Raw genomic sequence first — 15,864 nt, 5'->3', positions numbered from 1 at the left:
AAAAGTGACATGATGCATATAGTCAAGTATTAGGAGAGCAGGAACCCAACCATGTTTGCTCTGGAAGGGAAGCCCAAGAAAATGATCATTGAGCAATGGGTCCTCACATAAATGCTTCCAAGATTTGACACGGCAGTGTGACTTAATCCTCATATTCTGCCATTCTTCAGTGGAGTTGACTTGGTATCAATTAGGCAACACTCAAGAAAACCTTACTTCCACTCTGTGCTTGATCCACCTGTTTCTAATTCATGTGCCTGACTGATTTTGTTGGTGTTGTTAAAAAAAAAAAAAAAAAAAAAAAAAGGCTGTCGGTAAAAAGGGGCTTCTCTGGTTGCTCGGACTTATCCCTCTCCAAATTATTAAATGCAAAGTTAGACACAGCAAATTGGGCTTGAGCAAAACATGCTGCTCTTCCCTTAGTGAACATCGCACTCAAGCTGCTGGATTTCAGCAATCATCTGCGCAACTGCTGGATTAAAACTGTTGAGGAACCATCTGCTCGACTCTAAAAACTCCCAGCAGCTGATTCAGATAAGGAGAAATAATGTTCCAGGCACCTCCACCTACAGCATCCCACTGCCCCCTGACTCCGTGTGGTTCTGAACACGTGTGTAGGTAGTGCCTCATCATCCTGCTCATCTCTTAGGCAAAGGAGAGTTGAGCTGGGGAGCCCAGGAGCAGGACTGGAGCTTTGATTTGGGGACAGAGGAAAGAGATTGAATATTTAGGAGAGGCAAGGTTTATTTCATCCTTAATTAGGCTTAATCATGCTACAAAAATCTCTGGGTGTATCAAGGAGTGGAGTTGTACAGAACTATTCAGTGTATTCAATCCATTGGTAGTGCTTTTTTATACAGCAGTTTGTACAGGTCAGAGCCCTTGTTAAGCTCCCCTATGTTATGAAATTTTGTCATTAAATTGAACTAAGGGAGAGCTTTTTCTACAATTCCTCTGATGAAGTGGCTTAAATCAGGTAAAAAGGAAAGGCATCTGAGACAAGAGTCCCACATGATAAATGGGAGAGGTCCATTTGTTAAACGTGTCCCAGTGTTATCTGTCTGAGAACTCCAAAAGAAATTATGGAGCTTATAACTAAATCACAGTTTATAAAATTGGTTATGATACCACAGTGCCATATATATAAGAATCAACAGCTGAACACAAAGGCAGTGTGTTACGGGGAATAGCTTTTAAATGAAATTACAGGTCTGACCATGTCGAGGCATTTGCATGGGGACTGCCCAGGTCCTGCAACCACTTCCTTCTAAGAGTGATTAAATTTACTTGGAAAGAAGGGCAAGATGGTAGTTGTAAAATAATGCCTTAAGAAAGAATTGTATAGACCTGTGGTTATGTTCCTCTACAGCAGCAATACTAGATTTTAACAGGAGAGGGCATTCACTACCAAGCATCTGAGTTTGCTGAGGACTGTTTCTAGAGGTAAGGCATTTGAAAGTTGTATTTTTTTTTTTTAAATGATTAATAAAGGTTCATCATCCGAAAATAAATCTTCTCCAGACATCATGTACCAAGAGGAGTATAAATAATTACAAATTAAAACCTGTCCAGTAAATGAATGCTTGAGGTGCCCTTAAGCAGCACTACCCCAAATGCTGACAAAACCCTGAAAAATCAAGAGTGTCTGAACAGCATACTAATGTTTTTGATAGCCTGACTTCTAAAACACTTGTGAGTTGTTAAAGAAACTGCAATGGGGAGACCTAGATTAGAAGCTGAAGTGAGATGGATGGAACCTGGATGCTGTTCCTGACTGCCATTTGCGAGCTTCGTAAAGACAGTCGGCGTGTTTCTTCTCTTAAAAGTAGGGTTAAATGCTAACAAAATCTGTAAGCATGAAAATCACGATAGGTTTGCACTTTATGTTGCAGGACACTGATCCTATGTTAAGATCACCAATATCAAAGGTAATAAGTATTGCTATTAACAGATTTTTTATATTTTTTGTTTTTTCAGAGTAAATTTAATTTCAAGATGTAAATAACCAGGCTTTTTTATGCTTGTTCAATTGACATACTGAGTGAAAAGACACCTTCTTTAGTAATTTCTAAAAGAAATTATATAAAGTTGCTGCCAGACCTCAGATAAAAGCCTAAGTGCCTTGGTTAGCAAAAGTGCAACCTTCCTGTGCATCTTGGAAAGCTGTATTCCCATCTCCAGTTTTTACTTTCTCCTAAGCGATAGCTGTGCTTTGGTATTCAGCAACAATATTAAGGTTATGATTTACAACACACAGGGTACGGCCATGGTGCCTTGCACTGGTGGGATGTCTTGGGTACATACAAATACAGAGACACAGTCAAACTGAAGTGCAGGATGAAGCTCATTTGCTGTAAATGTCCATGCTGATATACCCAAAGTAACCTGACCTCTATCTGAGATAGCTGAGAAGTCCTTTGGTATCAAGCTCCACAAACTCACTCTCTTTTTGAAGTTAGCTGTACAAATTGTTCCAATGTCAAGGAACTTCGTTACTGCCTGATAAATGAGGGGTCATAGATAGCAGGAAACTCATTTATGTATGCTTTTTTTGCATTTTTCTACCTTTCCAAAAATTGCTGGACAGTATGCTGGCAGATAGATGGCTATGTATCAGGCTTATCTGTCTCATGAATAAGTTGCAGCCAGCTGCAGGATCACCATCTGCAACCTGCAGTGCCCAGTGAGATCCTAAAGGCTGCAAGTTCTCCCTGCTATTTCTTTAAACACGACAGGACTGATCAGACGAATATCCTGTTATGCACTATCCCAGATAGTTTCAGATGAATGATGCACTTTAAAAATACATACTGTTATTTAAATTACTCTATGAGCAAAGCAGCATGGCTTGCCTTTTTTGTGTGGTGATGCAGGGCACACAGAACAGCTGAATATGTAATTGTCACTTAATTCATGATCTAGACAGTGTCATTAAATATTTTTGTTGCTGAGCAAAATTACTTCAATAGCAAATTGCATTTGTTCTTTGTCTCACTTGCAAAAATACAACTTACAATATGATTATGGATGTTGCTTTTTTTTTTTTTTTTTTTTTCCCTGTAGTTGTAGGTATTAGTCTAGCTATAAAATTAAGGGTCTGTCAGTATTTTCATTAAAATCTTTTCATTCTTCTGGTTGTGTAAGCTAGCCTTAAAATCTAATGCTTAAAGGGTGAGTCTTCTCTTCACAAGTCAGACAGCACTGTATCTACATAGCAACCTAAAAATAGAAGAAGGAAAAAGAAAAAAAGATACTTCTAGGTTCTCAGAATCAGAAGAACACTGATGTATGTATAGATGGAAGGCATATAAAGGCCAGAATATATATTCTCCTACATATATGATAATAAAGAACATTTTTCCAGATGAGTAACTGCTAAATTGGTAAATCTCTGTATTAACATATGAGCAGATTGCTGCAAATGTAAGCAATAATTCGTGTAGTTGTACCAGATTGCTGCTACTTAACTGGAAGCTTCAGCTATCTCCCTGTTTATGAGGTAAGAATGACTTCCCAGTTTTACAGCAAGGTAATATGCTTTTCCAAGCAGCTTTCCTAGGTATATATTTGCATTACAAGGGCAACTGTAGTTCCCTTCCTTTCTGTTCTCAGGACAAAGTCGCTTTTCCTCCATGTACAAAACCTGAGGTTTCAGACTGCTTCAGGTTGTGGTAGTGCTCAGGGTCCAAACTGGGTGCCTCATTTGCCCTGTACTTTGCACAGGGGATGATCCCTCTTTGGCCTCTGGAACTTAAAGAAGAAACTTGGGTTTTGTAACCAATACTCAGCTGTGTCCCAGTGTGGCCATTCACAGTGCGTTTCAGGCACAAGGAGGAAAAAAGGAGCACAATGGGAGCAGGGGCAATCATGGGGTTTTTAATACATTTTCTTTTCCGGTTTGTGCTCTGAATAATAAGTTTGTAGCTTTTCTATAACATGTTTCATCAGGCTATGGAGCAATCTTACAATAGCATCACTTTTTGCAGGCAAGGAAATGGAGACAGAGCAGCAAGGTGACCTGCTTTAGGCCACCAAAAAGGGTTTAGACAAAAGCCTTAGGCTCTTGGGTGCTTTTGTGTTGGTGCTTCAGCTAATGGTCCACATCACCTTTTCTCTTGAGATCACCAAGTTCCTACTAGACATATAGTTCCTTTAGAGCTCTTAGTTGCACATTACTCAGAGACCACCAATTATGCAATCTGAATATTGCCCACAGGATCTGTACTTTCTGAAAAAGGGAAATTTCCAGTTGAAGAATTTTGTGGAAACTTACTAATTATTTCAAAGAAATAAAACAAAAGCGTTATGTACGTTTCAGGGGGGAATTAACCTGCCTACCTGGATCATCAAGGTCACTCTTTTTCGACAGGTTTGTGGCCCATTCCAGATGAATGTTTGTCATTCACAAGGCCCTGCTGAGGCCCTATGGCTGGGCGATGCAGTGGGCTGGGAGTGACACTGGCAGTACAAGATCAAGCGTAAGGAGACCAGTTTTAAATGGGATGGAAACAAGAGGTTTTAAATTTTCCAAATGATTTTTCACAGGTTCCATAGCATGATAACCTTCCAACAACTTCATCTTCAATAAAAAAAAAAGTTCGACTCTTCCTCTGTATTAATAATTGTATCAGGGATTCATTTATTTTTCCTTCTCAACACATTAGCAAAACACAATGTGTTTTTTTTTTTTTTTTTAGATAAGTGAAGCAACCCTTGTATTCTACTCTGGTAAGGCTACACCTCGAGTACCATGTTCAGCTTTGGACCCCTCACTACAAGAAGGACATCTCGAGGCCCAGGAGTGTGTCCAGAGCAGGGCTATGAAGCTGGTGAAGGGCCTGGAACATAAGTCCTGTGAGGAGCGGCTGAGGGAGCTGGGGGTGTTTGGTCTGGAGAAGAGGCTCAGGGGAGACCTTATTGCTCTCTGCAACTACATGAAAGGAAGCTGTGGGGAGCTGGGGCTCAGCCTCTTCTCACAGATAACCAGTGATAGGACTAGAGGGAATGGCCTCAAGTTGCACCAGGGTTCAGGTTGGGAACGAGGAGACATTTCTTCTCAGAAAGAGCAGTCAGGCATTGGGATGGGTTGACCAGGGAGGTGGTGGTGTCACCGTCCCTGGGAGTGTTTAAGGAAAGGTTGGACGCGGTGCCTACAGACACGGTTTAATGGTAGTAGGATGATGGCTGGACCAGGTATCTTGTAGGTCTCTTCCAACCTTAATGATTCCATGAGTCATAATGTTGAGACTATCAACCTCAACCCACAGAACCCTCCCCACCCACCCTTCCAAGAGGCCTGATAAACAACCATCATGTGGCACAGCCTCCCAGAACTGCAATTTTACCCCAAGGCCCCCAACCCCTCGGCCCGCCTCCGGCCCGGGCCGGCCGCCCCCGGGCCGCTCCGCCATGGCAACGGCGCCTTAAGGCGTGCGGGCGGGCCGCGGGCAGCCGCCGCCATGGCTCACGGCAGCCTCGTGGTGAGGGCTCGCGGCGGGGGCCGGGGCCGGCTCCGAGCAGGGGAACGGGACGGGGCTGGTCAGGGGCCGGGGCAATGGCTGCTCCCGGCCGGGGGAGAGGAGGGGCTGCCCCCGGGGCCCGTGCTCCTGTCTATTCTTTGCTAATTCGGATTTTACGGTTGTTTTGTAGGGTTTTTAACTCAGTATATGGTGTAATAAATGCTTGTCCTTGCTGTACGGCTGTGCTTAATACAAAACTCCTTGGACATCTTGGGGAGAGGAATAGGCCTGTTGAAAGCAAAGTGGTTTAAGTTCTGCTCTTTTGCATTAACAGTGAAGGCTAAGCCTTTGACATACAGGCTAGTTAGCATCTTTTTGTAGTGGGACAAATCTCCTTTTTTCCCGCTGTTCCTGCAGCCCTGAAGTGGGCAGGGGAAGCTCCTGGAGATCTCTAAGCTCCTGTAAGAAGTCAAACTTAAGGTCATTTTAGAGTAGCTAAAATTATGCTGGTTGCTTTTCACAAAAAGCATAATGTGCTACTACTTAATAACTTTGAAAAGGATGGTTATTGCCTGCAGTGTAGAACAACCGTACAGCAGTAAAACATTTATTTGTTGTTAAATTAGAAAAATGGAAGTTAAAATCCTGGTGTCCTAGCTTCCAAGGTTTCCTAATAAACTTCATCTTTCACCTTTTATTAGTAGGCTGTTCTGGTGGTGATGATAGTCATGGTTAGTAAGCCTTATATTGCTAAAAGCTTGTTATCCTCCTTTTTGATATGAGTGGGTAAATCTTGAAGCTGGTGTGTGGTTGTATCTGTTGTCTGGATCTGAGTGGAGAACTAGGATCCACTTACATGGATGAACTAATAAAATGTTGTGTTAGAGTCCTGTTGTAATATCAGATGAATGATATACATGTATATATTATGTAGGATTATAATTTCCACAGCTAAACTACTATACGGCATCAGACTATTGTCACAAAGGGATTTTTTTTTTTTTCAGGTTGCTTATGTTATGCTTCTGATAAAACTGGCACATCTCATTTTTAGTAGCTTGTACTATTAGTTGCTCCTCAAGATAGAGGTTATGATGCTGGGTTCTAGAATGATACTGAGCAGTAAATGTCAATTTTAAACCAGCACTCCAAACATACTAGGTTTCAAAATACACCACAGCGATTGCTTTTTCTAACATTTCTAGGATTTCTTAAGCATTTCTGTAGCCCACAGAAGTCATTAATTTGAGGCTCAAATCCAGTATTTTTTTCCAGGAATGTCTTATTAGTTCTACAGATTTAAGGGAATGACTGGACTTGTGTATCTGGTAGACTTGCAGACCTTTGCATTTGACAGTATTTAGTGTATTACACAGCTTGGTCTGCATTGTTCAGTTTGTAGTAGTAGTTTATGCAGCCACATTAGACTTGTATGTTATCATTTCAAATGCCTTGATATTCATCTTAACTTGAAAATGTTTAATTTTTTAAATTTACATATAGCTTAAACTCTACAAGTCCGTTATTGAAGATGTGATTGAAGGTGTTCGGGAACTCTTTACTGAAGAGGGTGTAGATGAACAGGTTTTGAAAGACTTGAAGCAGGTTTGTTGGTTTCCATTGCATTAATAAAATGTGTATGCATGCGTATTTATCTTTGGAGATGACATACTTGTCTGTTTCTTGGCCATCTAAAACATGTAAACTTTAGCCCTAACTTAGAATTACAAGTATTCTGTGAACGTTATATTGGATGCTGGAGGTCTAGTAGTGAGTGTAGCCATGCTTATTGGATAGAATCAATTTACCTGTGGAAGACCTAGGAATACTTGATTATCATGTTAGATGTGGTTTGATTTTTGAAGTTGATGTCTGCTGACCTTAATATTCTCTCTGCAGCTTTGGGAAACCAAGGTGATGCAGTCTAAAGCAACAGAAGGCTTCTTCAGACATAGCCAGCATTCTTCACGGTTCACCTTGCAGTTGCCACACACTTTTCATCGTGTTTTGCAGGCTTCATCAGGTCAGATGTTGCAAATGCAGTTTAAGAATAGCTCAGTGTTTCAAGAATGTTTTGGAAGACCTGAAGTTGCTGGAATGATCTTGGTTTGCAATGCATGTGTATATATCTAGCATGATGGGGAACAGTATGTATCTGAAAGCAAAATTTGACCAGTAAAGGACAAATTAAACTATGATAAACTAATGCAGGTATGTCTAAATGAATTTGATCTGCCATTTATTTCCAGCAGGAAAACGTGAAGAGAATTTTAGTCTTCTTGTCTGTAGTCCAGAAGAGTAACCCTTCAATTGCAAATTCATCAAAAGTGTTAAGCTTTCACTTCACACTTAAGGTGTGGCATGATGTGTGCTGAGGGTTACATGACGTGTTTGTGCTCTGGAGCTCTGCTGTCATGGTGGAGGTTAACCTGGTTCAGCTTTTCTTAAAATTCAAGCACTTGCTCAAACAGAAGAGTGTGAGTGTTGGGAAGATTTTTCGGTCTGTCTTTCAGTACTCCTAAAAGCAGTATTCACAGTGCACAGAAATATTTGACTTTCATACAGGCTCATACATCAGGGCATATTCTTCTCAGTTGAGTCCAGCTGACCACTGTGCTAATGTTATGATAGAACATAACGCTCAGCTGAGGCTTCTCTGAGTGTGAAGCACATAAGGAACTTCCCCATGAAGAAAAAAAAAAATAATGATATGTGATGATTTAATGAAAATCTGTGTCACAGTGCCCATGGAGAACATTTCAAGGTTGGGCAGGTACTTTTCATCTACTTACTATTTTTACAGTCTTCATATTTGGACTGTTTTTGGAAGACAGATACTTTATTTATTCTATGCAATTAAAGGGGATTTATTTTGGGGCTTGTTTGCTATTGGAAGCTTTATATTTGATGAACTTTATTTCCCTTGTTATTCCTAATGTTTGGAAGGGCAGCTGATGCTAAGGCACATCAGACTCTGTTAAAGCCACCTGACTTCTTATTTTTGTTTCTAATAGGATTTGAATTGTCCTATGGTCTAGGTTTCTGAAGTAGTTAGGGCTGCCTAAATTCTTCCCGTCTCGAAGCTTGCAGAAGCTTTCTCTTTGGTTTGTCTTCCCTCAATGAAGTATGTAATGCTTTTGAAAACCCATCCTACATTTCCTGCTATTATCACCATTGGATTTGTGCTAGAGTGGGAAACCACTTAAACATTTTCCTCTTGTTGATAAGGCAGTGCATTTTACGTGTGTTTGTAGTCATATTAATAAATAGAAATGGTGTGCTTAGATTTTACAGGACTACTTATTAAGCAGATCAAATAGATAAATATTTTAAACAACAAAAACTCCAAGACCAACTTTTAACAGAATGCGAGTTTTATAAATTCAGTGTATAACCCCTGCCCTGAGTACAGCATAAGCTTTGAAGCAACTTGAAAGGAAGTATATTCAGTAGCCTTATCTGGATGTGCTTACTTATTGTTGATCTAATGAGTCTGAGCTGAAGTTAAGATTGCTTTAGTTTCAGGACTGCATGCTGTGAATTACTGAATGATCAACTGTTTCTGAGATGCACATGTTTTTGTAATTTTTTTTAAATTGCTTCCTTAGTCATCCCAGCTGGCAGAGGTTTACAGCATTTCACGGCAGCAGGCCTGGTAGGTAGCTGCAGTGAATTCTTATTTTGATTATTCTGAATTTTAAAATGATTAAGTTTGTCAGTTTTTCACAGGCTTGAGGGGATGCACATATTAAGGGTTTATTTTCTGTATTTATTTTTTTTCTTTTTGGTGTATGGGTGCTTTAGAACAACATTTAGTGACTGAAAAAGTTAGCATTTCTCATGACAATTATATCTGTAGATATAATTAGGCATAGTAGGCAGGGGACCAGGAGTCTGCTGAGGGAATATCCACAGCTGAGGAAACTCAGTGTGTTTGTTTATGTATTTATTTTTTTTATTTGATGAAAACCATACAAAAGGTAAGAGTCTCTGCAGAAGGGGTGCTCAAACTCTGCTGCTATGTGAGCAGTGGAGGAAAAAAAAAAAAAAAAGGCAGTTGGTTTCGCAAGCAGTGCAGGCAGAAGAGTGTTGGAAAATGTGGCTGCATGAACTTAGCCCAGAGGTTGGAAGAAGTGGAAATGTACATGTAGGCATCATTTTTATAACTTTTTTATTATTACTGGATGTTAAAATAACGCGTGGTTGGGAAATGCCAGCACTAATGAAGTTGGAAGCAGTGTTATCTGTGAAGCATAGAAATCATCCAGATGAAAGTGAGTGTTTTTGGAGTGATAGGTTCTGAACTATTGGCATAGTGGAGTTGGGTGTGGGGGAGAAGGATGTATTGTAAGAGCTTGATGAACTTGTTGAGTGCCTCCTGAGCCTCCAGCCAACTACCTTGCCAAACTGAAATATAATTTTGGGAAGGTATTTGTGTAACATGCAAGTTCCCTGACTTTAAATTTGGGTTTCCTAGGAACAGCTAGTTTGAAAGGGCATCTTATATTCAATGGTTTTCTTTCCGGGAGAAAAAGAGAATGACATGAAGTGTCTTTGTAGGCAAGGAGTCTGTACTTAATGCATAAGCTTAGGTAAAAGTGGCTTTGAGTGGAAGAGTATCGTTTTGGATGGTGTGTTCTTTGAGGGGCTACAGGAAAGTTCTTAATGAAAAGAGGATGTGATAACTGGAAAACATAAAGCACTTGAGGCCAATCATCGTGCTTGCAATTACAAAATACTCTTTATCTGCCTATGTATAAAAAGTCTAAAGCAACTCTTCAGTAGAGATGATTGCAAAGGGGCCTCTTTCTGGGTGTGTTAAATGTGACATTTAGGGCCCTGATAGAATAAGGTATGCACTGCTACTTAACAAAGTTCTTGTGTATCTAGGGTGCTTCACGACCAGGTGCAACTCTTGCTCTCCCTTCGGGTATTGCTTATCCTATACACGTACCAGCTGGAATGACACTACAGACTACGTCTGGTAAGATTAAAGAGGAGACGTAAAACGTTACAGGGCATTCACTGACTGTATGTGAATATTGAAAGATGGTTCTAAGCACAGTAGATAAAACAAATGTGAAGTATAGGTGGGTGGAGCCACTTATCCTCTTCCTTTGTAGTGTGTAATTACTGCATGAAGGAAGTAATTATATTGATTAGTTGGTGTGTCACTTGCGTGCACTCGCAGCATTAGTTAATGTGGGCTGCCAGGTGATGCCATTTTTTTGTTTTACAGCTGCTGGCAAATGTGTTCCTTTGTCAGTCCAGGCATAGATATCCCCTTGCCCTGTATGAGGGGTAGTCTTTCATGTGTTAAACTGACAAAGACATTCTGGTGCTTCAGAATCAAATTGATTTTATATTCGAATAAAATGTAACCACCCATCACCCTTTTTGCTCACCCTTTTTTGCTGATGGAATTGGTGGTACAAAAACTTGCTTGTATTGGTTGGAGTTTGATGAATGGATGGCTTATGTTAGTCATAGATTGATTTTCTCCTTAAACAGCTGTTCTTTTTTAAGCAGTAATGTCCTATATGTCTGTTTCAGGTATAGCTTCTAAGGTTTTGAATGCTGTAGGCTGATACCAATGACTGTATGTGTAAGCAAATGTGTGGAGAAAAGAAAAATTAATTTGGCAAACGAGCTCTGGCATCTTAATTCTAACACTGATGATGATAATTAAGGATTCAGTATTTGGAGTCCTCTTTATGCAAGGAGAAGACAGATAAACTAGGAGTCTTACGTTTAGGACTGTATTGGTATTTTAGTGGGGATGCCCTTAAAATAATGATCTGTCCATGGAGATGGGCAACAGTGTACTGTTTCATCTTGTACTCCTTTGTTTCTGAAATGACGTGTTAACAAATTTAAAGCAAGTTTTTTTTACTCCTAAATGTCTGAAAGTGTGCTTCGGGAAAGTACTCCTTTGTAAACATCCTTTTTCTTTGTAGTTTGCCTGATTATTTCCTCTTGGCTGTTACTGATAATGGGACGCTGGCCTAGATGGATCTGTAGCTGAAGCAGCTTTTCATCCTTCTCTTTGTAGGGCAGCTTTATAAGGTAAACGTTCCTGTTATGGTTACACAGGGCCGAGATGCGAATATTCTGCAACTTCCTATTCAGCAAATATTTCAGTCGGTTAGGCAACCTTCAATTCTGCACACCAATGTGGCCAGTGTTGCACCAGTGAACATACCTTCTGTCCAGGCAACTGCAGATGTGTTGCAAACTCAGAAGACTGCTGTCCAACAGACTGTGGCAGTTCAACCAAGTGCCACAGAAAATAAACACTTGGAGAACTCTACTAGTACTGCGTTGGTTCAGCAGCCTACAGAGAGCCAGCAGCAAATTGCACCCAATGCAGTGCAGAATCAGCATGCGGAGTCTACAGAGAAATCCCAGCATGGCAACCTTGATACACCTGTGTTTAATTCAGAATCCTCTGAAGTGTTTTCTCCTTCTGACTTTGTTGAGGCAAACAACTCAAGCAGTTTGCTGCTGGATGTGGAGGGGCAGTTAGACACTGAGCCTCAGGAATCACTACAACAGCAGGTGTCTGATGATATCATTGAGATGATTATGATGGGCAAAAGTTTGGATGATAACACTGTTTTGAAAGATGAGGACACCGTTGCTCCCACGGACAAGGTAGGACCTTTTTCATTTCTCATCCAGTGAAAATACAGCTGTTGTAGATGGTTGTTTGAAGAACACGTTTTGTAAGAGACGTGATCAAAGATGTCTTTAAGTAGTACCTATGAATGATGATAAAAATCCTCATTTTAAAGTTCACTCTTGAGCTTGTTTTGAAGAGCAATTAGCTGACTGCTTATTTTTTGTATTTAAAGTTTTGGTTGCAAGTGTTGTTGAAATATTTGGATTGAATACAACATCAATCTGAAAAACACTGTAGGTGTGTGGGATAGATACAGTGCATTCACAGATTTATAGGCTATTTTTTTTTTTTGAGATAATTGGTTTCTGTCTCTGAGCAAGCATGAATGATGCTTTGAGAACTACCATGTCATTTTGATGCTGAATCTGCGTGTGGATACTGGCCAGTTGTAAAATTGCTTTTGGACTGTCAACAGGGATTAATTTTAACTCATAACATGTGAAGAGCAATTAACTTATATTGAGAGCCCATACCGAGTATGAAAAGTCAGATTCCATAAGTGAAAATCTGCTGGTAAGAAATACATTTCCTTGGGAAGAAAGTCCTGACAAGCTAGAATTCAGATAGAGGTTTGTGGAAAACTTAAATGATTTTATTGATCAAGCCTCTGCTCTGACTTCATCAAATCTATGTTCCAGAAATCATTTGCAAATGCAACTTGAGGCTGGTGTGCTGACTTTGAATTGTAGCGCTTATATGATATCGAGGCAAATTTAGTAAAAACAAATTTAATAACAGTAATGGAAAATGCCTGTAAATAGAAAGCATCTTATGTTGCTCGTCTACACTTGGGCAGGATGATGTAGACTGTAGGAAGAATGGAAGATCATAACAAAGTGTTAACTTCCTTGAATTAGAAATTGTATGTGGATGTGAATGTAGCACTCCAATAAAGATTTAATGAGAAACCTAAGATCACTGAAAGCTTAGAGCTCTTTCATGTTCCTGTGAACTCTCTGTTTTGGAATTCTAGTGCTTTTATGAACGGTACCTTGAAGTAGTGAGGTATTTATTCTCATTTTTTATATGGTATTTAAACAGAACACTTCGATTTGAGGGAAATAAATGGATTAATCTTGTTTTTACTTCAAAAATAAGAAATAGTTTTCAAGTTACTGGAATTTTCTTTAAAATAGAAATTCTAGAGGCCGGTTTGAACATCTTTTTCTAAAGAAGTCAAGTACAATAGTGTTTAAAGAGAAGTGTAAGAGAATGTATTTCTGTATTACTGAGGGAATGAATATTTGACGTGGATTCCATTTAAGGTAGGTGTAAGAACAAGATTTTTCAAACATACTCAGGGTTTACAAGTAGTCCAGGATTTGAAACTCCCACTGAAGTGCCATGAATCTTGTTGCTTTATTAAACAAAAATCTCAGGCTTTGTACTGAACAATGAAAGCTATGTGGGGTTACTTCACAAGCCATCTCTGGTCTTCTTTATTGTTGTCAGCTGGAACCTACTGAGCAGGTGGAATCTAATTTACGATCAGAGAAGGATATCTGCAGTGACATCGAAGGCATAATTCAGCTAGACGGAACCGGTGATGCTTCTCCCAAGGAAGAAATGTCACACACAAAAGACACAGATGAGAATGAATTCATTGGTATTATTGAATCAGAGGATCTAAAAGTTCTGGAGGATGAGGATGAAGGAGAGGATGAAGAAGGTGACAGTATTTCAAACATGGATTCTAGCAGCAGTAGCTGTGATAATGAAGAGCCCCAAATAGATATTGTTGAGGAGGTAATATACTTTCAAGCCTTGTGAAGCACGTTACAATAATGTCATCTACCCTGAATACTGAATTGTTGGACCCAGAACAGCCCCTGCTAAGTTTAATGCTGAGAGCGTAGTTAGGTTACATATGTCTCTCAAGAGGAGAAGCCACTGAGGAATTATTAGGGGGCTCATTATGAGGAGCATGAACAAATGAATGAGATCATTTGTTTATTGGATCACTTAAAATACTTAATCACCAGCATTAAAGTTCTGTGGTGAAACCCTGACCTCAGTGGAATTGAGTTCTTTTAACTAAGATCCTGATACAAATCAAGTTGTACTATTCCTTCTGAAGAACCACAGGGGATTAGACAGAGAACAGCACGGTGGAAGTGTAGCACTTTGTTTTAAATTAAAAAAAAAAAAAAAAAAAAAAAAAAAAAGATGAAATCTTGTGTCCTTGATGCTCACAAGAGAATTAACTTATGGAGTCTGGACAGTTGGTGAGCATTCTAGTTACTAGGGTCAGCTTGGGCATTTAGCAGTTCTGCTTTATTTTGACTTTTTTTTTTTTTTTTTTTGGTGGTTTGTTTTTGTTTTGGGGGAATGTTTTTGAGAACATAAACATGTAAAGATGATTCTAAGTGAGCTTTGTGGACCATAGCTTCTAAGTCTTGATTTTTTGTGTTAACCTTTATTGTTCTGGTTGTGTTTAATATCAAGCTATTCAACACTATATTTTTGCAAGAATGTATAAAATACTTCTTAAATGCATTTTTAAACTCTAGGACCCATTAAATTCTGATGATGATGTCAGTGAACAGGATGTTCCAGACTTGTTTGACACAGATAACGTGATAGTTTGTCAGTATGACAAGGTACAGTAAGTAGTTTTATCTTTGTCCCTTAATCATTATAAATAGCATCTTCAGCAAATCCGTATCTGGACTGCTGTCAGTGTCTTTTAAAGAAAAACTAATGCTGTAATAATTGAGTGTTTAAATGTGTTTAGCTGACAGTCCTCTGAAGACCTGTATGTTATTTTCTGAAATGAGGACAATTAAAGGGTTCATAAAGAGAAAGGGGCCAAAGCTTTCAAAATTAAGACTTGTAAAGCTGCAAAAGCTTATGCATTTCCTTAAATTTTTAAGTTATGTGAACAGCTTCTTGGATGTATACATGCATCTTTGGCCATGAATTAAGACTTTCGAAACAGTACACACACACACACACACCTTTTTCTATTTCCTATCTTTTGTCTTTGAAGTGCTTTCTGGAAGACTTACTACCAGAATCCTGTTACGTGAAAAGCCAAACAGTCACTAAGGGCCGTTTTGTCCTGCTTTATTTTAATGTTTAAATTTTAACTTTATTTTGAATTCTTGGAGATGAAGTTAAGTACTAGGTATGTTTTGGACACTTGCATGTTAATAGCTTAAAAGTTGACAAAACAAAGTGCCCATCTTATTTTGGAAGCAGATGTGGAAAAATACGTCTAATAGTTTCTAAAAAAAAAAAAAAAGTGACTTTGCTTTTATGCTTTCAGAAGAGACTATTGATAATTTTTTTGTATGTTCAACTAGGTCTGCCTTAAAGGGGTCTGTGCTTTAGGAAACTGGGCTGCTGAGAAAATTGTCTTTACTCAAGTGTAACAGATTGAATGTTTCTGAAGCTTGTTATTTTGGAAAATGTAGCTGCAGGGATGTGTGTGGAAAATGCATCTGAAATTGAGCCACAGTGTGTACTGTGTTGAAAAGTTGCACAAAATTTTGAAGCATTGTAACTTAGTTTGATGTTATGGATGCTACAGGTAGTAGATGTTGCTATCTATAACAAGTTTTGTTTGTAATGAGTTGAAAATATTCTTTTAAAAACTAGTAAGTTCAATTCTATACATGTCTATAGGAAACTTTAATATCAGATGTCATTGAAAATTGGCAGTTAGAAGTTGGGGGAAATGTTGATAACTTCCCCTTTCTATATAGATTTAATAAAGACAAG

At 39.1% G+C, this 15,864-nt stretch overlaps 1 protein-coding gene across 1 annotated transcript; it reads left to right on the top strand.

Annotated features, from left to right (window-relative positions):
* Positions 1–5,312: 5,312 nt before the first annotated feature.
* On the top strand, positions 5,313–15,515 carry GTF2A1L (general transcription factor IIA subunit 1 like; the record flags this gene model as incomplete). The annotated part of the gene is made up of 7 exons (XM_084283401.1): positions 5,313–5,480; positions 6,963–7,064; positions 10,350–10,443; positions 11,512–12,113; positions 13,594–13,887; positions 14,652–14,741; positions 15,447–15,515. The coding sequence occupies 7 exons, from the start codon at positions 5,313–5,315 to the stop codon at positions 15,513–15,515; spliced, it is 1,419 nt and encodes a 472-aa protein (XP_084139527.1).
* Positions 15,516–15,864: the final 349 nt, after the last annotated feature.

This window comes from Netta rufina, assembly GCF_964035555.1.
Source record: "Netta rufina genome assembly, chromosome: 3".
NCBI lineage: Eukaryota > Metazoa > Chordata > Aves > Anseriformes > Anatidae > Netta > Netta rufina.
This window is presented reverse-complemented; position numbering and strand designations above follow the sequence as displayed.